This window comes from Ischnura elegans, chromosome 2 (genome assembly GCF_921293095.1).
Source record: "Ischnura elegans chromosome 2, ioIscEleg1.1, whole genome shotgun sequence".
NCBI lineage: Eukaryota > Metazoa > Arthropoda > Insecta > Odonata > Coenagrionidae > Ischnura > Ischnura elegans.
In genome coordinates this window covers 80,947,414-80,970,500 of record NC_060247.1, presented here as the reverse complement: position 1 = coordinate 80,970,500, position 23,087 = coordinate 80,947,414, and the positions used below count along the sequence as shown (strand labels likewise).

Here is a 23,087-nt window from a genome sequence, read left to right as displayed (position 1 = left end):
TAAGTTCGCTCCTCCTCTCTCTCTCAGTACTACCCCTACCCCATTAGCAAAACCTTCCAGGCTCTCAAGAAAGTTCACCCATACAAATGAAGTGAATAGATTATAGTTAGAAACAATTCACTCACTCAAACCATTTTTGGGATATGAGCTGGTCCTTCAAGAATTTTTCGATATTTCCACCTTACTCCTGAAGAAATCCAAGACCATACACTTTTACCAATGTGGCAAGATTGCCACCAACTAGAATACTGACAATTGTGAGAGAATCAAGGTCCTTGTATCCTGGAAATGCCGCAACCACCATTACTTGCTTTATAAACTGCTTTATATTAAACTGTCCCACTGACATGGAGAACCACATAATCAGTTACCTAACATGTATCCATCAATCAAATCCCCATGCATAAAAACTCCTAACAAAGCTAATAGGTACTCAGGTTTTGCCAAAATACTACCTATAGCATGTCACCTATTACCCAAGCATCATCCCATTATTACATAGGATAGAACATAGAAAATGCACCCCTCTCTAAGTAAACCTCCGAGATTTTTCTGGTATGGGCTTGGTTGCAAGAATTATCTAAGGATTTGCTCATGCCCACTCAAAATCACTGCTATACGCATACACTGTGATATGAAATCTAGGAAAATAGTGTGTCAAATATATCAACTTCAATGACATGAGGGCCAAACTACATAAAACCGAACATACTATATACAAATACTAATATTGTTATCAAATAATTCATTTTATTTCTTCTTTGATGGTATCCCCGAAGATATACCGAATCCTAGTCAATCAGCTGTTACTCTTTTTGGCCTATACTTTTAGTTTTAATTGTCGACGTTTATATTTTATGTTTGATAATGTGTCACTGTAAATCAGTAGAGATGCTGTATGAGAGTAATTACTCAAATAAATAAATAAATCATTGATAAAAATATATATAAATACTGAGAGATTGTTTGTTGTACCTATCACCTTGAAAATGACATAGAATGTCGAAACCATGGTAGGTTGTTAGATTTGTATTTAAGTGTGGAAATTACTATTTGTAGTTTTTATCATGGATAGATCGCATTTATTTTATTTTTTAAAATTTTATTCTCAATCCACCGAATACAGCTCATATTGGCCATTTTAAATCGGCGTATTCAACACATTTAACAAATAAACGTACACGAACAACCACGCCCTGGACAGGGGAAACCTACCCAGGGGCCGTATTCTGTATTTCGTCGGTGCCGCACCGGTCGGTTTCCCTTTCAAGCTCACCGACTGGACATCAAACCGTACCGACAACGGATTCCGCACCGACGACGACACTTTCAGCGATTCTGTAAGGTCGTCGGTTTCAAACCAGTCGGTACGGTTCCCCTTCCTTCCCAAACAGGGAAAATCCGAATATATCCGAAGTTTCACGTGTCTCCACCAATGAAAGAAGGGTAAAAACAAGTGAAGACTCATTGGCACAGTTTGTTGTCGTCATTCTCAATCTTTTTATTTGCGGAAATTACGACTTATTGCTAGATTAAGATAAACGATATTGGATAAGTTGTTAACAATGCTTATATAATGTGTGGTAGTATTGCTGTACCTACAGAATCGAAGGAAACAATATTACAACATCACAATAAATTTTGTATGTGATGGAGATTGTTGTTGCTGGAATGAATTATTGAAACTATCCTTGAGATCGTAGTTTCTTTTTTTTAAATATTGGTTCCGCATAATGCTATTTATTCATGATTTGGTAATATAGTTGTCATTAAGTAAGTTCCGTATAAATGTTATCAACGGAAGGTTATGCCATTGGCACCGTAGCAGACGAAAATAGCATACCATGGAACGTGAACGTAGGATTCAAATGCAAATGTAATATTAGAGGAACAAGTTAGGAAATTGAAAAAAACAAGTGTAAAAATATGGAGCTGGGTGCAATTAAAAGAAGTGTAATGACGAGGAAGTAAATAAATTGTGATTGGGTGAAATACATATGTATAAGTTGCGCATTCCAAGTGAGAGAAAATGATAATATTGCGGTAAACCTCATACTTATTAACAAATATCTTCTTTTATCGTCAAGGGAATCAATGGCTGACGATGAAATGAAATATAGTTGCCCGTTAAAAATGAAAGAAACTGATACCGTTGTGGCAAACTTCATACTTAAATAAAAAGATCTTATTTCTATGCCGAGAGAAACGCCAAATTGATGATTGAGTGAAATAACAGTCGCCTATTCAGAGTGATATAAAGTGATAACATTGCGGCAAAACTCATATTTAATCAAAAATATCTTTTTTATGTCAAAGGAGCAAGTAAATGATGATAGAGAGAAATAAAGCCTATTACAAGCGAGTGAAAGTGCGGTAACATAAATGAGAGAAAGTCATTATATGTTAGCAAACCTCATTTTTATTAACCATTATCTTATATTTCTGTCAAGGTAATTAATATAGATGATGACACAGTGAATTATAGAGGCGTATTCGAAGGGGCAGAAAAAGATAACATTGGAGAAAACCTCATTATTTACTCGGTGATGAGGTAAAAATAAAATAAAACGTACAATGCGCACCGGGGAATTCATGAAACCCACTAGTCGGTGGCCATACCGACACCTCTTTGCTGTCGGTACGGCTACCGACGATCTCCCGTCCTCTCGTCGGTGCCGCACCGACCGGGTTCGTACAGAATCGCACGACTTCTTACCGGGAGTCGGTGTGACGTCGCACCCGACGAATCGGTGCCGCACCGATCGGTTTGGAGTTACAGAATACGGCCCCAGGCGGGACTCGAACCCGCGACCTTTTGTTTGGCAGGCGAGGACGTTTCCCCGCCGCCACCGAGCTTCAAACCTGAAGCGATTTTATAAGGAAATAAATCACCGTCTGAGGACACAGAGAGTCGGATGGAATTTGAATGAAAATATCCTCACGGGGAATTTGCTGGAGTGGGTGTGTAGGGGTGGCGAGGGTGCTTCTGGCGCCCCGGGCAACATCTCGCCCTGTCGCCCTTCCAACTGGCTCCGCTCGGACAAGGACTGCTGCTGGTGCGGCACCATCGGCAACGGAGGCATCCTATAGGGCGGTGGACCAGCCTCCGCACCACCAGAGGCCGCTGCACCCGCTGGAGACTCTTGTTGTTGCTGCTGTTGTCTATGGGCGGGGGTTGTAGGCGGCGTCGTCGGAGCAGGGGCCGGCTTATAAGGTCCATAGCCCTCTGCTTCTCCTGTAACGAATCAAGATCGTTCAAGCAAGGATTATTTTTCAACGTCTAGGGATTACAATAAATTTTTGCGGCCAGCAACCGAAAAACGATATTATACAAGGAATAACCGCGGCCCTGCCACGTTTGCGGAGTAACCCGCTACTGCACGTGCGAAAATTCTACAGAAAAAAAATCATTTGTCTTGACCGGGATTCGAAATCGGATCTCCAAAATTCACAGGTAGACGAACCTGTCAACAAAACGGAGCTCCATTGAGAAATAACTAAGAAATTGATTGTATTGTGAATATTTAATTGTTGAAACGAAAACTGGCATTATACAACTACGATAATTACTACCAGTCTTCTATTTCTCAAGAATTGCGGATTACGTGAGGGGCGATCGTCTCCTTCGTCCTCCAAAACCCATGCCACCGAGAAAATGTTCTATTTAGTCCTGAATTAAGCTTCCGGTGGTCGATCCTTACGCCCCCTACCTATAACTCCGTTCGCTACGACGGAAACTAAAAAAATCAGAAAAGAAAGAAAGTCGCTGCCAATTGCAGGAAAATTTTGGACCCTAACAATTTCCATCAGGTTTTTACCTACCTAATCACCAACGAAAAAAGTTAAGACAGTGAATTCAAAGATACAAGCGGTATGTTAACAGAACAGACCGTTTCATAAATATCAGCGACTCCAAAATGAACAGATTTAGGAGAACTTATTCTGGTTTATAAAAAAGTTCCAGGATGAGAAGTGGTAATGACTATGTCATCCCCAAAGTCAGGAGTGAGGGATTTTTTTTCGGATTTTTTTGTATATTTACATTATTTATAAAGGAAAAAACAAGGATAGTGTAACTAGGGGTTGATGTAGTATAAAGGCTTCGATATTTAGTGAGAGATGAGTCAGATTTTTTTCTGGGAAAATCTCAGAAGGAGAGCGCCATATGTTGAATTTGTCATCAAAATCATTGCAGCATAGGTGTTGCAGTTTATTCGCGAAAAATTGGCCGATGACTTCATGAGAGAGGGACGGAGAAGATGGGGAACTTTGGAGTTGTATCTGCCCGCCCTTCCGCCATACGCAGAAAGCGATTTTGATTTAGATTCCCTTTTTATCGCAAGAAACCTTTGCGCATGGCTCCCCAATCAGTGAACGCTGCTTTACCTATTTTCTGAGAGGGACTAGGCCCACCGACGTGGTAGGCTACTGAGTGTCATCGAATGAGGGCCCAAGGGGGGCCTTTGAAGGATACAACACACCGGGGTCGGGACCCAATAGTTCAATTGATACTCCTTATCACACGGGGATGGGAATAAATAAAGGAGGGAGGCGCCATCGTGATAGGAGCCCGTCCACGCCTCCATGGAGAGAATAGGGATGTAAGGGAGGGGATAAGGAGTTGAAGGACGACGGGGCCCACTACTAGCGATACCATTACATGCTTTACCAACGGAATTGGAAGATTTTTCTGTGAGGAGAGAAATCCAAAGATCGTTTCGTTGGATAGCAACTGAGTGTCAAAGCACTGCAGGAACAAGTGACTTTGTACGCAGTCACGCGCACGGGTGCAAAGTTAAATACATCAACGGATGAGTTTAGCCATGAAAAATGTTTGACTTAGCCGGGATTCGAACCCGGATCTCCCGATTGCCGGTCAGGTGTGTTAGCCTGTTACACCACCACCAGGATCGGTTTTACCGAACAAGATGTTGATGATGTACCGAAGTTCGCTCTGAGAAAATGGCTTGGTGTACTGAGTTTCAGCCAACTTTTAACGAATGAACTGAACTAGAGGGGTTTTAAGAAACAGAATAGGTAGATTTCCAAACTTAGAAATTATGAAGTTTTTATTAAATTGTCATAATGGCTAATGTACCTTTACCCTACGATACAGTCACTCAAATAGATAAAAATGTAAAAAATGAGTTTTTTATTACCAGCAACTTATAGCAGAACCAATCATCGCTGCAGGATTCACACTATATACTTCAATGTAAATATTTCGTAGCCTTAAATAGTAGAAATACGATGGAAAGGAAGATTGTTGTTACCCTAAGCGGGATCACGGCGATATGATATTCACGACATAGCCTCCTACCCAGAAGTACTTCCTCTTAAGAGTCAAACTGGTAAGTGTTACTCAGTAGTATTTGATTAGTTTACTAGATTAAGAAGAGTTAATTGTGGTCCAATTTCGAAAGTAAGGGTGTGTGAAGGGGAAAAAAATGAAGAAAAATATACAATGTCCGTTGAGGTCAATATCCAAACAAATGAGTCAATGGAAGCAAATATTCACGCCACGCTGAATCGTCTTGAGACCGGGAACAGTACAATTTAATAAGGAATCATTTTATAAGTGAAATGGTATGGAATTTAGAGAACGCGGTTAGCAGCAGAGGTCATTTTCGCCATGAATAGGATGCATGAATGAAAGGGTGTAGAGAAACCCGATATTAGCTTGATCTTAAAAAAAAAACCACAAGGCGACGACGTCCAGTTAACGTTACACCCGACGGAAGGAGTGCTGTGACATGTCATCCTTGAATTAAATACTTTATGGCGCCACCTTGTGGAAGATTATTATGATATTATGACATTATCAACAATGCTTTAATTAAGAGAGTTTATATTTGGTACTACTTGTATCGACGTCACCGTGAACCTGATGACGCAATGGCGCCGACACCAGTTGTACCAAATTAATCTCTATAGAATTATACAGATGATGTGATCATTTTCTCATCTGACGGACGTAGAGTTGTCTTTGAAGTATCATCCACTAAGAAATCCAGCAGGCGGGATGAAAAATCTCCTTTATCGCCGGGAATCGGACCCGGAAGCCCAGGGTTGTTTGCTAACACTCGAGCCATCACATAAACCCGATCCCTAGTTAGAATCAAACGAGGAGAGGTTCCTCCTCTAAGTGCGTGAAGATACACCATTTCCGCCCTCACATGGGGCCGATTCCAGAACAAAAAATTGAGATGAGGGTCGCGCACTTACGTCCCGCACGGATAAGGATTCCCGGACTTCCCGCTATCGTGCGATCGAGAGGTGCGAGTAGAGGGGTGTGGGGCGCCCGCGTGATCGTCTTACCATCGTCGTCGCCAGATGCGGCGGTCGCGTCGTCTCCGCCCGGCCGGGTCCTTGCCCTGCGTACTCGCTCCTCGGCCTTCAGCCGCCGCACTGAGCCGCTGAAGGAAGGGCCCGAGGGCCCCAAAACGGAGGCCGCAGCCACGATGGGTGCAGTGGAGTCGCCGCTTCGCAGAAGATGTGGCGTCGAAGGGGAGAAAACCCCCTCCTATAATCCTAGCAGTCCGATTTTCTGTTCGTCAAAACTTTGTGGATATTCGCCGATAGAATGGAGAGAAAAAAAGCAGAGGAGCCTATTCTCGTTGGTAAGGCAACCTCCGTTATGTATTTAGCAGTAAAACCGTGTTTGCTCCTCCTTCGTATTCCCCTTTATGCACTTACAACAAGTACACACAAGTCATTATAATGACTTCCCTTAGATACTAATGGAGCTGCAGAACGAGAATAGATCTGTATAGACTCAGAGGCTTCTTCATACAGGAGCTTTTGCCATTAATTGGTCCGAAGGTAGTCATATCTCAATACTTGATGAGACTCGGATGGGCAACTACCATAGGTAATCTCGGTAGGTCTACTGCCTAAGATCACCTGAAGAGACGCGAGCCTAAATCATGATATTCACACTTGTGTGTTGCTTCTTATGTACATTGTTTCTTTGTATCTCTAGTAATAGTAGATATCGAAACTGCAGTAATAAAACACTTGTTGAAATGAACTAGCAAACAATTAATTGTAACTGATAGTCCGTTCCAGTTTATTTTCCAACCGTTTGCCACGCAGAGAAACTCTTGCCGAAGTCTTGGGAGACGATCAGTATTCTCACACACACATTAAGACTCACACGTGTTCCAGCGCCAACAACTCCCCAAATTAGGTCGTACACCTTTTTCCGCCCAAGACAGAATGCACCTGTCTTCCGTTCCTTCCAGTAGGCCAACTTCAGCAAAGCCTCAAATTCAAATTAAACGGGTCATGACCATCAACGAATCACCACCAATTTTAATTTAAAACAGCGAAATCCTGCCGTTACAAAGTCATTCAACAATTATAATAATTTAACTGTAATCACGGGAAGCTGATGAAATAATTTACGGCAGTCGGTATTGATGCATTCGTTGAGGAGTTCAGTGGGGGTATTAGAGGGGATATCAGGAGTATTATATCACGTGAAACAAGATAAATAGCCCGGAAATATATTAAATAAAAAACTTTTGTCGTAAATTACAGTCCGCCTCACCTCGGGGCCCATTTCATTCACCGCAACGACACCTCCGGGGGATAAAAGAAAATTCGGAGGAATCCATGTACGCGACGGAGCGAGACGACAACCATGAGAAACTCTCAGTTATGAAACCACGTCAGTTGCTGAGAGACGAAAGCGGGCTAAGGGATCCACGACATGTGTAAACGCTGTTGCCAGGATGAAAACACACAACGTCACGAACAACGTAATTTTTGGCCAATTTTCAAATAGTGCATGTAGCTAGAGGGCAGGTTATCCAAAAATAATCGAACCGACAACATATTGTTCATTTGGGCAGTAAACACTTCTCAAATACACGGACTGGTAGCAAACATATCCCACGAATATTGGAAAAATATGAAAGACAAGGATCCGGCAAAATACGATATCATAATTCCACTAAACTTCTCACTGAGTACTGAGATTGATGGAGAATGTGTCCTTAGGTCAGAGGAGTTAGTAATTAAGAGGTGTCCGTAAAATGACGGTTTCACAGCATTCCCATCGGTTTGTGAACACAAGCCCGCCGACGCACTCGGTAGATATCCAACGGTGCAGCTTCACTCGAAAACGAAATAAGCAGCTTGAAAAAACAAAGAGATGCGTTCAATCCACGATTACATCAGTTAAGGTTGAGAAACGTGAACACATGCCAAATGCGGATCAGCTGCACTAACACGCCCCAGACAACTGGAGATTTGAACGACCGAGAAGAGAAATATTAAGAAAACGAGCTGGAAAATGGGCTCCTACGGAAACGACACATTTCAATTGGTTTTTGCGCACAACAAGCACACTCACGCACTCATATATCCAACGGCACAGTTTCACGAGTAATTGAAGTAAGAATTAAAAATAAAAACACAGGCGCACACTCTCTAGCGGGCGATTACATCAACCGCCTCAGAATAAAAAGGTGAACACTCGACATGGAACAGCTCAAACTAACAGGTCCTCCCTCAAACTGACGGCTGGAGATTTGAACGAGCGAGTGTGAGGGGGGAAGGTGTATCCGGGGGCCGGCAGACGTTCCAAACGGCTGATAGCGACATTTGGGAGGGGGGAATGTTGCGTGCCGCCTTTGAATGTTAGGGCGCGCGTGGAATATATCCAGCATTTCCACAGAGTTCGGCCGATTCCTACACAGGCGCTCGTATTCGCGAGAAGGAAACAAAGACTGGCAGGGAGAGCGGCATACAGAGATTCAAAGGCTTTTGAGCGCGGAACCTTAAGAGTGTCGAAAAATATAAAAATTTATACGGCACTCACGGGACCGCGGGAAGCGAAATCTCAGATGAAAAAGGGAAATCATTTTCTTTACAGGTTTCATAAGTTATTGATTTCCAAAAAGATTTTAAAATGAAAATGTTTTTCGTTAGGTAATGTATATGAATGCATTAAGATTCACTGTTTTTTTGTAGGTCGAAAATAGATAAGAGTATGCTGTGACACGCGAACAAGAAATTTGTACTGTGTGAAGATGAAAGCTGCATGCCTGCTGTTGAATCACCCCGCGCCACACATCCTGGTGTTGGCTTGGACTATGCCTCGTAGATGAAGCTGAAGAGGGTAAATGAAGGATTCCAGGTTTTCTGTGGATTTAGGGAATATTTCTCGAGTTTCACATCGTGTACTACCGGAACAGTTAATGAAATTTCTAAGTGTGCAGTCTGCCATCGTCTTCACGATAGGATTGCTTTTACTCAGACCCGATAAATATTCCTGCAGTGATAATTCCTGATAATTGATTTTCAGTGATTAAACGATGTATTGACGTTCATAAGAAATTTTGAGAGAGGAAGTTAAATATAATTTACTGAATAGGTATTATGTTTTCTTCACATTATTGTGTTATTTACATCGTGCAAAAATTGCTTAGTGCATCATTTGGAAGTAGATAGATATAAAATACAAACTCTAATGCATTATAGTCGTTCATATGTTTATACATGTATTCATAGATTTCCTTTTGTCTATTAACAATTTCTCCACTAATCGCGAGTTCGAATAATATAGCAAATATAAGCTCTGTTCGCTAACACGAAGTTTTCACTTAAAAAGCATGGCTCCCGCGTCCGAGGCGGTAGTCAGACAAGAGGTGGGGGGGGGGACCCGATCCCCCTCGTGCGGTGGTCTCGCTTCTGGGACCGCACGGAGAGCCACTTCCGACGGAAGACAAAAGGGTATGAAGGGATGGGGGAGGGAGAAGGGGGTGGGGACTGACTCACTATAGCACCTGTCGCTCGGTCTCTTCATACGCACATGTGCACCGCCCACCCAATCCCATCATCCTCCATTCTCCCATTTCACACGCCTCCCCTCCCCTCTCCTTCATAAGAGCCTAACCCCCTCCCATTTCACCTCGTTCCGGTCAAGAAGACGCAACCCCGTCTATCTCACCCCCTCGCCGAAAGAAGCGGACCGCTGAGAAAAAGAGCGTTGCGATGAAGCACCCTGCTGAGTTGGGATTGCATACATCACACAACCCGTGGAGGACAAACATAAATGCTTTATAACTTCAATTGTATGCGTGATAACTTTATGGAACACTTTTCATCTCAACACCACCAAATACAACACGTATTGACCTATTAAATAGGATTTTTCAACAAGTTAACGATTACACGTGCACGAAAAACAATGCCCTGGGTGGGGGCAACCTACCTAGGCGGGGCTCGAACTCGTGATCTCTTGTTTGGCAGGCGAGAACTTCAACCCACCGTATCCGAGGCTGCATTGCTCATTGTTAATCATGTTTCTGATTTTAAGGAGGATATTACGCATGTTAGTGACAAAAGTGTTAAACTGAATTTTATTAAAAATTTTGAAAAAATGACATTTTTAAAGCTGTTCGACAAAAATTTGTTTTACGACCTGAAACAAATATTCGGTCACGTTCACCCCTAGTACCTGAAACAAATATTCGGTCACGTGCACCTCCGACCTCCACGCCATAGTCTTACTCTTCCGACACAACCCTCTTTCCTATCGTCTAAACCTTTCCCCCCACACCTCAAATATGGATGTATTTTTACTAGCTATGAGTCTAAACATGTGGCTACGAGTGAAAAATTTTACTTCATCTTGATAAAGACAAATGATTGTTGAAACCGGTAGGTTGTACGGAAAAAAACAGAGTGATATTGACAAAGTTATCAATATATTTCTTTAAATAACCACAAATACTAAGATAGCAATGCCGTGGGGACGGGAAAATAATTGAAAATGTAGACAAACGATTTCATAGTTGAAGCTCTGAATTTCGCCCATATCTACAGACTGCCGAGAGGTGTTATGCATGCAGCGAGGGGTGTTATGTCACCAGCCGGTGCAAAAAAGAAGGTGCGCATGGAAGATAATTGACAACTGAATCTTACCAAGAATTTATGATAGATTCTCATTACAACAACGCAAAAACAAGCAACAGAACATAAAATAGAGAACATAAAAAACATCACCCAATAGATTTTCCTAAAACCGAATAAAAAGCGATGAGCAGTAATGAGGTCGCGAGTACCCACATATTAGATCCTATTTGATTTACAAATCTGCGCGTCTAATGTCAAGATTTGGGAAACAAACCCGTTTGACCAGAATGGTCAAAGTCACTGCACCGTGAACACAAAAGACTTCGTGTCCCGCAAAGAGGAAAGATCTTGAGGAGGCGATATTCTCTCTCGAAGGCAGCCACTACTTCCGACCACCGACGATTTCCACGGCGATGAAACACTCAGCAATCCCGTAATGTGGGGAGGTCTTGCAAGACTGGCTACCCTAAACCACGTATACAAAAGAAAGAGCCCTCCCCAATTATCTTCCCAGCAATGAAATTGACGAAATGTAGCGATATGAAAACAGTATACTAATACTCGCCGAACGCTCCTCTGATGCTTGCTATATTGTGTTTTGATAGATAATTAGAGGAGTCGATCGACATAATTGCTGTTCATAATATCGCAATTTTAAGAAGGTATACTGAAGCCAGGGGCGGTCTGGGTTGATTAGTGGTCCTCGGCTGGGGCCCATGATGGGGCCCTCCTTACTTTTCGGGAGATATAAGGGGGCATACCGGAAAATTTGGGGGAATTGTATCTCCATAGATGGATTTTGACGCTATCCTGGCTCTTAAAAACTAGATAAAAGTTAATAAAAATAGTAACTTCGTAAGAAAAAATACTATGAAACATGAGAATTATCTATTTTAATTAATTATCTATTTAGTGATTTTTTTTCCTCGAAACTGCACTGAAATCTAAAAAATCTCTAATAGACTTTTCAAAAAAGCTTCATTTTCTGATATCTTTATTTTATTATTTTTAACTAATCTTTTTACATTGAGTTATTCGTAAATAAAGCAACTAATGAAAACGCAGAATTTCATGGATGCAAAAAAATTAGTTCAAGTAATCCGAGTCATTTTTACCTTTCATATACGCTTAACGAAGACGCGAGCGTTGTGGGGGGGCCCCTCTTCTTCGGAGCTTCGGGGCCCTCGGCGATTGCCGGCCTGCCGCCCGTGACTGAAGCCCTGATTTGCCACCTTCTCGATGTACTTCCTATTGTTCTTCATCTGCCCCATAACATTACGTGGAAGATAAAGAAGGATACAATCAGAAGAACTAAGCGAGATGGAGTGGTAGTTCGGTAATACAACCATTTTGTGCCTCGAAGATGATGAAGTAACATTGAAACCTTGTTCGGGATTAGAAGTTTATTCGTGGAAATCGTGGAAAATTGCATGTGTTTATTTCAAAATAGATAAAGAAGGCGTCAATCTCTAGGCCTTCCTCCGGATATTTTTCTTCCAGTCTTTCTCTACCTTACACTTCTCACGTATTTAATGTGTTTTATGCCGTTACTATCCACAGGGTCCTTATTTGGTGTATAGTGCTCCGCAGTTTCCTTTCATATTCCATCATTCGGTATTTCACCTCGTGTCTCACTCTATCCGTCCATTTGATCTTCAGTATCCGCTTCCATCAACAGGTCTTAAAGGCTTATGTTCTTTTCTGAAAAGCTTTTCCAACTGCCCATGTATGTAGAGTAGGGTGGTTCTTTTTTTCGATTTTTCGAATTTATTTCGGAACACCCCCTCATTTTATGCCAATTGGTGTAAAAACATATCATATAAATTTTATTACAATTGGAGGACGTGCCACATCGCACTAAAAGTTGAGAAATTTTGACATTTTTGGTTGTTTTTCGGATATGAATGGGGATAAGATGACGCTGGTATTCTTTAAACTAATTTTCTATGGTGACCAAAGATACATTGGACATTTTAAATGCTGTATCTAAAATATTTTCCAATTGTGAGTCGTGGTTCCCGAGATAAGGCCCCAAGAGTGAGCGCGTGCCATCCCAGGCAGACATTTTATGTGGCACGCGGGATGCATACGCTCAATAATTGTTGATCATTCTCACTCATCGTAAAACCATAAAATTCTTTAGATAAACTTTAAACGTCGTCAATATAACATTTAATGCTATATTTATCGCTGTTTATTGCCTAAACGGGCTAGTATTTGAGCTTAGTGAATTATTCTCCATAGGTTTTGAAATATTTAAAAGTCCCGAAATAAATTCGAAAAATCGAAAAATAAGTACCACCCCAATGTATAGTCAAAATATTTTTAAAAAAGTAAAAAAGTTTCTTACAGGTCACAAAATAGAGAGCTCAGGGTCCGGATTCTGTTTCATGCTCGTCATAATAACGCCTCGGAATCGTAACGATTAACAGTCAAAAATAGTTACGTAGACAACTTCGGCCGTCACGTTGTGGAAATTCATCACACTTGGAAAAATTGGCTTTAAACATATAATTTCAGAATTAATTCATTATCCTATCGGTTTCAACGCTTCAGAGTCATTTTCATGGGACTGAAAAGTTACACCATGAAGGTATATTTATTGTGCCCCGGAATGGAAACGGGAGTTAAACAAAGACCTCTTATATCGTTGATTTATTAATTTTTTTCAAGGTCAATAGTTAATCAGTGCCCCAAGATTGAAATTTCTTTTCAATCACACGACAAATAAGAGAAGTGAATACTTATTGTGAGCGTGCTTAGGAAAACAGAATCACGCAGACGGGATAAAATACACTCTTTTACCGTGCCGTACGTCGTTACATAATATATTACCCTGTGGTCGTATTGAAGAAACATTATCGCGCCCCAGGTGTGATTAACATGCTTTTTCGGTTCCTCGCAGAATAGAACCATTTCTTCGTTAGGAACCCCACTCACAACTCATTTAATTTTACCATTAAAAATGAAACATTCCTCAACACCAGTCGGAGGTAGTCCACGGGGTTCGAGACTATTCCAAGGGTAGGGCTAGGGATCTCGTGGGCGGGGTAAACCTTCCAAGTGTAGGGAACGATTCCTCGCTGTGATTGCTGGGCACGGACGAAGGGACGCTTTTTGCTTCGGTTTAGGGGCGTTCCCTCACCGATCATTCCGTTTTATTGTTTTCCCGAGTCCTTTTTCCGTCGTCATCACTTATCCTTTACTGTCTCCCAGACCCTTTTCCCGGCAAACCTAATACACCACCCATTAATTTCACAAATGGTTAAAAATTTTCGCGGACCGTGTTGACTGAAAAGAAAGGGAAGTTTTTTACCGCACAGTATTTTCAACGAAATTAACCTTGCTCCGCTGCCGGTCGAGACTTTTTTTTACTCTAACAAAGCTTCTGAAGGGAAACGGAAGGAGTAGGGTTTCCTTGAGAAAATACGACGATGAAAATTATCCCAAAATTTCACTTTTTAATGACACTAACAAAGTTTTTTAATGACTTTTTTACTCTAACTAAGCTTCTGAAGGGAAACGGAAGGAGTAGGGTTTCCTTAAGAAAATACGACGATGAAAATTATCCCAAAATTTCACTTTTTAATGGCACTAACGAAGTTTTTTAATGACTTTTTTACTCTAACTAAGCTTCTGAAGGGAAACGGAAGGAGTAGGGTTTCCTTAAGAAAATATGACGAAGAAAATTATCCCAAAATTTCACTTTTTAATGGCACCAGTTCCTTTTTCTGACCTTTATCTCGTTTCTATAATTTTCTGAGATGATGCGTAGCTTCTCAGCTCTATTGAGTTGTCGTTTCTTATATACTTCGAGCACCTTTAACACCTACCATAGTTTACGCGGTTGTCCCCAATTACTGCCCGCTACCCCAGTTATTAATAAAAAAATTTTTAGCCTCCTAGCCAAGACTCAAAATGACCCCATAGAAAGAATAAAAAACTATAAAAAAAAGAAAAATATTTTATGGCATTCTGGCGTATTGCTGGGGTTATATTTTTCTACCAGGTCCCATTAAGTTATGTAATTATTTACAGCCAAAATTGTAGTACCTTATTACCTTACCTTTCTTAAGACATCCACTGGAATTTCTTTTGTAATAATTACAAAACTGAGTTTTCAAACATTCAAGTAAACATCATCACAATGCTAAAATTATCCAGGAAATTTTGCTGTAGTTTCTAAATTCACGTAATCAAATTTTTTAAATGAAGCGATCTTTAATGAGAGTTTTTCGTTTTTGAATACCATACACTAATTTTGGACGACACATCATCTTTTCTAACAGTTTCCTATCCTCGTTCAACACTAACACTTTCCCGCTCCGTTGTTCTCCATCTACTTCACCTTCTCCATTTTCCTTAATGGCTACATCTTGAACGAATCCAGTCTTTTATTCTCCCTCTTCCCACAGCGTAAAATTTTACGAACCAGCGCAGGTCGAGGCAGTTCAAACGATGACGGAAAATGAACAGGTGCGGTGACAAAGAGAGGCAGAGGGAGTAAAATCCTCATGACGAGAACTTACTGTGGTGTGACCGCCCACAACCCCACTGGCACATGACTGGAATATTGTGGGCAAGCACTGCTTATGCAGAGCGAAGAACGTTGGAGAGTGCAGGGCAGATGTCCATACTTTATAGCGGTAATCGCGAGACTTCACCGAAGTCAGCTAATTACCAATCGACGGGGTGGCGCGTCAAAAAGTTTCCGACATTTTTCAACGTATCTTCCGTGACAATGTGCATTCAATGTTACTCTCAGGTTTTTAATGTTAAGTCATGCAATTCTAAGATCGGTTGACTGCTTAGAGCTCACACCCTTGAAACCGGCTGATGCCTTCAAGCATAACGAGCAATCTTCGTATTCGTCGTAGTATTACACGTCTTTTGAATTTGTCCCTTGCTTTTTCTCGCATTGACTTTAATTTTTTTTCCTTGTTGCATGTGAATGTGCTCTAATTCTAAGTATCTATGCATTTAAACTTTTCTTTAACCTAACAGTACACGAATAAAATATATTATTAAATGTGTAACGTTGTGAATTTTTTTCCAGGACGGCAGGTAAAAATTTTCTTAGTATATTCCAGACTATAAAAAGTAAACTTTCGACCCAGGTTTCGAATTCCCACCAATCAATATCAAGTTCATTAATTTTTTGCGCTAAATATAAGACGTGAATTACTTCAATATATTCACGTTAGTCCATCATCTCTTTCTTTTGTGTTATCCAGCAATTTGAACTTAAGTGCACAGTACCAGGTTTCAGGGGCTTAATTTGTTCAGCTGACTTCTCACGACAAAGAACGGAGGTGATCAGGTCATTTTATCAAATAAATAGCACCTTACAGCGGCTATCGACATCAGTTGACAATTACATGTTCAAAACATTAATGTCTCCAATAATTTGGCCGTTGAGAAAGCCAAATGAAATTGTTTAAATTTCAATTATCATCACAGATAACCCACCCGTTAAGGTAGATTTAGGTGGAACTAGGGGTAAAAATTTACCATCAACCCCACCTATTCAAACTCCAACATCATGTATGCTTCATTTACTCGACGCAAAACCTGCCACTCTACAATCCAGCCATGATGCCTGTTTTCTTCTTTCAGCTTTTAAGTGGTAAAAAGTATTCTTTCGACCCAGGTTTCGATTTCCAAGCAATCATTTTTAATTTCATAAATTTTTAGAGCGCTAAACATAAGAGTGAATTTCTTCGAGTGTCCACCACCTATTTTGATCTTAAGTACACGGAAGCAGGTTTCAGGAGCTCCATCAAAATATTTTAAAAACATCCATAATCATATTTTCTGGCTTACAAATAGCCCATTCTTCCATAAACATATTGTAAAACTGTCCCAACGCATATGCTCGTGATATACTGCTTCTTCATCGACAACTCAGTTTTCTTTTAGCGCGCAATTTGCTTTTTACATCGACAATGGTTTCTCGTCTCGCGTTATTCTCCGCATGATATCCGTTAAGCTTCTGCCACTCATCGTCATGCATGGGAGAAGCTCAACGGACTTCAAGCGAAGAGCAGCTCAAGGCAAGAAAGCATTTGTACGGATATACGATGAAAATGATGAATATCCGGCATCGTAGCGATAGTTCACACCAAAGTCTCTCATGATTTCAGCTCCATTCGCGCCGGTGAGAAAGCGTTTTTTTTTCAGTGTGCACACCGAAATATTTGATTGTCTCTTAGTTGTTCTCCATAAGAAACATTAATATTTAAAAAAAATAATTAATTCGATATGCCAATGAAACTCCGAAGTTGATAAACATTGCAAATAGCGATTTTTCACAAATCCAATTTTAGTCAAAACAATATGGTCTTCTATAATTAGATGGATGTGATTATTACGCATCGCCTAATAATCAATTTTTTCTCAGAATTCCATAGACCACTTGATACTTTATTTTCTTTACCACGTGATGAAAACGAATAGAAGATAGTTGGTGAATGACACTTGATCATTCACACGTCCTTAAATGCAGTTTTTGCAAACTAGTAAGAGTTTCGATATCATAAGCATGACTCTTTATCAAGATTGAGGATTTAGATCCCTCGAATAGGATGGAACTGGGCGATGAATTTCACACTGAGGAATTGATAAGCCTCTTTCAAAGAAGAATTCATAATAAAATTATTCCGTCTTGACTACGCAGCCGTTTTTGTGCTCGAAAACGAGGGTAAAATATTTAAACCAAGCTGTTATAATGTCCCCTACGTATTGCATAATAGACACTGCAACGAAGGCCATCGCCAAATAAGGTTTTCTAGTAAAAGAGCCTTTATTTACTATCTACGGTGGATCGAAAAAGAGCTAATTTCGCTGATCTTTTTCCGAAGGAAGTTCTTAAAGTTATATTAAGAGGTAAACAAAATATTTTTGCACGAGATTGAGGGTTTCCATTCTCACTTGCTAAAAAAAATGTATTTTTACGCCCATTTTTGGGAATTCTAGATGTTTGAAGTCTTTTTCTCTCGTTTTGGTAGGAAAAGGGCTTTCATATAATATTATTCTCAACCTGGTATCCATTATACAGAAATATGAATGCATTTCAGTTCATAGTCGTGTGGTTAAACATCCAATTTTTAAATTTTACTGCATACGAGGTCGATTTTCACCCATTTTTAAGCTGTTACGATGAATTTTCAAAATTTAGTCAAAAATTTAATACTGGTCGGATTTATTTACTACCTTCCAATTCCTTTATTCGGCCATGATATGACAAAAATTGGTTGGTGGGTGTATTTCGTGGTGGTTAGGTTAGGTCATTAGGTGGGGGTGGATATCTGTAGACCGTATCTGCCAAACATTTCAGAAGGGGGGAAAGTGCTTCTGCGGCCTTGATTTCAACTACACCCTTCAATATTGATGGGAAAAATTATGTCTATGGAGTAAAAGAAAGATTTTCGGCTTCTGAGAATACGTCAAAGATCCAAACTCACGTGATCCCTGACGTGCATCATTGGATGATTTCAACAATACCATTCGATTACATGCCGTTTATTTCGTTAGAAAATTTATTTTCATAATATTTAATGCTCATGAAAGAGAAGTATCAGTATCTTACAAATGTCCATCTTAAATTATTCCATTAGCGATTTTTTTTCATTATCCATTGCCACATTGAAGTTAGGGGCTTCAATTATGGCCACGGTTATTCGTGAACAGCTCAGCCAAATTTAACCCTCTTGTTTATTCCGAGAGTAGAAGATTTTCGGAAACAACTTAACATGGGCATCACGCGCACCGTAAGAGAGGGAATATTGCAGGCATGAACATAACATTACTGGATTCCCCACCCAGCAACGAAAGTAGCAGTCGCCAACCGTGCATTCAAATGGGTTCACCAAAGCTGCCACTCTCGTCCATTACGATATAGCGATCCGAATTTTATGGAGAAATAGACCTTGTTAAGATACCACATCAAAACTAATATATTCTCAATTATATAGAATCGATCCAACGAATTGAGAATTATTAAAAGCCATTCCTCCCGAGTAAGAATAGTAGGAATTCTTGAAAAACCAATCAAATGCACCCGAGGCGAGGTGACAACATATATTAATATTTTATGGTACGGACTGGGGCCTTCTCCAAATAGCCCCCATGATTACTGGCATTCACAATCTATCGAATTGAGAACTTATCGGTGTCACGCTCATGAAATAAAGAATATAATGCCGTTCCTCGCGGTCGTTGATCGGTGTCCCTCTCATGAAATAAAGAATTTATGCCATTACTCGCGGTTAAAAATAGCTAGTGAACTGTAAATACTGAAAATAATGGGATCGCTCTTTCCGTTGCCGTGTTGCGGATATTTTGAAAATCGATCACATGCGCCAAAGATGGTAACATAATTGGTATTAACTGGGGCCTCCTAGTCCCAAAAGTAGTCCCAATGATTACTGGCATCTGCACCCCTCACCAGGACAAGACGTTGCGGTACGCGGAAGGCCTATTATCCTTGTGGCGAAATGTTCGACGCGAATGGAAGGCAAGATCTGGATGGGTGCTCGAGGAGTGGGCTTTCCCGCTGGGTGGAGGTTGTCCGTGACGAGCTGCCAAGGGGGGGAGGAGAAGTGGGGTGGGGGAAGTTGAAGGGAGGGGAGGGATCTTTATGGCCCGAGTAAAGACCATCATCTTGACCGAGTCCCTTCGCCTCGCTCGCGCAAAAAAAATGAAGAAAAGTAATTTAATTTGATGGAGAGCAGTTTCCATGCGACCTGCGCACCAAGAAACGACACCGTATATTTTCCTCGAGAAAGATATCTCGTTTCTCCCAGAATTCTCGAGCTGAACTCTGTTGAGTCCACAGTTCTCGCGAAAGCTTGCGTCCTCTCGATGCATGGAATAGTGGAGGCGAAACGTGTAGTAGCATTACAAAAGGAATGAAGGGGAAATGTGAGCATATGGAAGCCAAAATACCCAACGAAGGGCAAAAGAGGAGAAATGGGATTCAAAGCCATACAGGACACTGTGATCGTTCGCATCATCATTGGTCAACAATCCAAAGGTTGCTTTAACGCAGCTCTCCATTCATTTCCTCTATCAGCTAGTCTTCTCACACTTACGTATTTTTTCTCTTTCACATCCTTCTTTACCTGTTCCATGTATTTTTTTCGAGGCCTTGCTTTTCCGTCCTTGCCATCTACTTGTCCCTCGACGATTGTCTTCATCAGGCCATCACGTCTCAAGACATGGTCAATAAGGTTGTTCCGTCTTATTGTTAAGGTTTTCATGAGGCTTCTCTTCTTTCCTTCTCTTCCTAGGACTTCCTCGTCGTTCGCACAAACCCGAAATCAAAGTTCAAGAAAATAATTCGGTGGATGGCTGGGAAGGTTATGTAACGACGAGAATGAGACGTAAAAATATTTAGGGGGTGGCGTTAGTTACTGCACCCTGAAGATCGCAAATAGATATCCAGAAAGTGCTTAATATCGGCCGGAACGACGTTCTGGCACTTGTCCTGAAAAGTAGGTATTACAAGGCGGCGCTTTGCCAGAACTGACGATGGGTGAATTCAAACAGCACATCACATCTAGTAAAATATGGTTGTCAGGAAACGGTCCTAAATCCTTTATTCCTGTTCTAATTTAAGTCTTACTTATGACAGATTTTTTAAGTGAACGGTTGAGGTAATTTGATATTATTTGTCTTCATCTGTAGCACCGCGTATAGATAGAAAATTGAAAAAAATCGTCGCTTTTTATCGTTGGTAAAACATGGTTCCTCACAGCAACTTTTATTTTCGTTCAAATTGGTTGGCAAGACTTGGTTCAAATGTGTATGTGTTCTGGTACCTAAAATTGTATACATTAATCACTGTATTCAGATCCAGGTCAGGTGCAGCAAAGTTTAGAAAGGCAAGTAATAATCACGAATTCGAAGCACAGAGCCAAATTTATAATCCTCGAACTAGTTGCCATAATGATCGTTTTCACTCTAATGAAATAAAGAAAATAAATCCATCATAACGATGGAATTATTTTCTTTGCGCTTTGATTGTACTCTTCCCGGGTGAACGGCATAGGTCCCATTTTATGCTTGGTTGGTTCTTCTACCCTCAATACCAGAGACATGAATTAAGATCATATTTTTCCGATCTCACAACTGTGCCTGGGGAAATGGCCCAATTTGGGGACTCGCGGGCCCCCAATCTAATGGAAAGTTGTGCGCTGCAGCAAAGAAACAGCTGTTGAGATGAGTTTTGTCATTATCAAGCAATATATGCTCACGTGTGAAATATATCCTCATTGAGTCGAGTGCAGATGAAGTGAAGGAAAACCTACCAAAGCGATGTCAGATATCAATAACAAATCTGTAGCGCTGATATAACTGGTCACATTGCGTCGAGGATAACAAAATTTAACAACTACTGTATGATCACCGCATTCTATTTCTCGGTTTGAAGTATCGAGCGTTTGAACTATGGCAGTTTTTTCTATAACAATAGACAAAGAGATTGAATTACTTTGACTGTGGCAACTACAGCAAGTGCAACAAAAATGGAATTGAGGCAAACCCCACAAGGAAAAGGTTTGCAGGAGGAAAGGAACAGCAATCTGAGGTTAGTACTTCAACTTATTTAACGCTCGATGAGGAGCTGAAACAGACTAAGAATCGAATATAATGAAACTCTCAGGCTATAAAAAAGAAATTAACAATATTAGTCTCCAATATCTAAATCAGAAGAGACAAAAAGGTAATTTCAGATAACGAGTCAGTGAAATAGGGCAAAATGTGTGTGAATAGATGATTCGGTGTGGAGGCAGGCCATAGTCACTTAAGCCCATTAAATAGAAATGATGCACGAAACGAAGGCCAAGACTATCAATTTACTCAAACAACCTGGCACATTACTATCGACAAAAGAATTCTTTCAACAACCTCACTGGTAAAGTTTATACAGATGGCCTAAGTTTTATTGATGGCCTCAGCTAATTTATAACGCTAACTTTTTATTTAATTATCAATTCTACGCTATGACGTACTTCATTAAAACTTTCTTATACATTAAATTAAATTTTGAGAGAGGTGAAAATTTGTATCTGCTGTCCACGAGTAGTAAAAGTATATAGTTTTTAGTTATAGTGGTTTTCAGAGATATGTTTACATGCATGATCGAAGTCTCGAGGGAATTATCAATTCATATAAAAAGTTCACTCAGGTGCCTCAAGGTGTGGGTGAGTATATCAGAAGACGTGTATGATCAAAGGTGTGAACTCGAAACAAAAGGCGAGCGGTCGCCGCCTTTCGCACGATTCTTTGATTCTTTGCACGTCGCCGTGGTCGTCGCAAAGGTCGCAGCCGATTATGATTCAGTTGGGCAACCCGTCTAGTCAATCAAACCTGAATCTCACCACCGACAACTGATGTTCTACCTCCAAGGGTACGTTAACCCCTAATGCAATTGAAAGCTGAACTTGGGCTACACTCGTGGTTTTATTCCAGGCAAAACATTGGGCAACCCGTCTAGTCAATCAAACCTGAATCTTACCACCGACAACTGATGTTCTACCTCAAGGGTACGTTAACCCCTAACACAATTGAAATCTGAACTTGGGCTACACTCGTGGTTTTATTCCAGGCAAAACACACTGACATCGACAGAAAATTGCACGCATTTAAGCCAAAAACGAGTGAATTTTACTAATATTTTTTGGCAAAATTGCAAGCTATTTTTGTTTTTGGATTTCGGATTTGGGCTATTTGGACTACTTTTCATTTTTATTCATTTAACAGCAGTTTCCCGGAGCCAGATTGACAAAATTTGCCATTAACTACTCGTGGGGTGCATACATTTTTACTTATATTATAAATCTTAAGTTATGTCGTATTTCATAAAAGTTTTCTCCCAGGTCAAATTTATATATTGAGACTAATATATTTTGGCTACTCGAGGAAAACCACAGCTGATTTCAATTTTCGAGTTTTAAAACTAACTTTAAAAAAAGGATTAAGTAAGGAATGTATTTATTTCATTAGCATTAATGGGATAAATCAAAATTTTATGAACGAAAAGGAAATCCGCATTTTCTGAAAACTCTATCCGTCGTTACGCATTTCAACAACAAGCAAATGTATCGCCAGGAGAGGAAAACAATTGCGAGTAAATATACTTCAGAATTGGCGTCATATTTCCAAACAGACGAGAGCATCGACGGAAAAAATTCGATGGCAGCGGTGGCCGGGAGTATTTT

The 23,087-nt window shown here is 40.5% G+C and overlaps 1 protein-coding gene across 1 annotated transcript in view; it reads right to left on the bottom strand.

The window, feature by feature from the left end:
- LOC124153192 overlaps positions 1–23,087 on the bottom strand; it is a 75,004-nt gene that overhangs the window by 20,348 nt on the left and 31,569 nt on the right. Inside the window, exon 2 of the mRNA XM_046526292.1 lies at positions 2,943–3,235. Coding sequence (XP_046382248.1) covers positions 2,943–3,083 — 141 coding nt within the window. The 5' untranslated portion in view covers positions 3,084–3,235. The remainder of the gene's footprint in view (positions 1–2,942; positions 3,236–23,087) is intronic.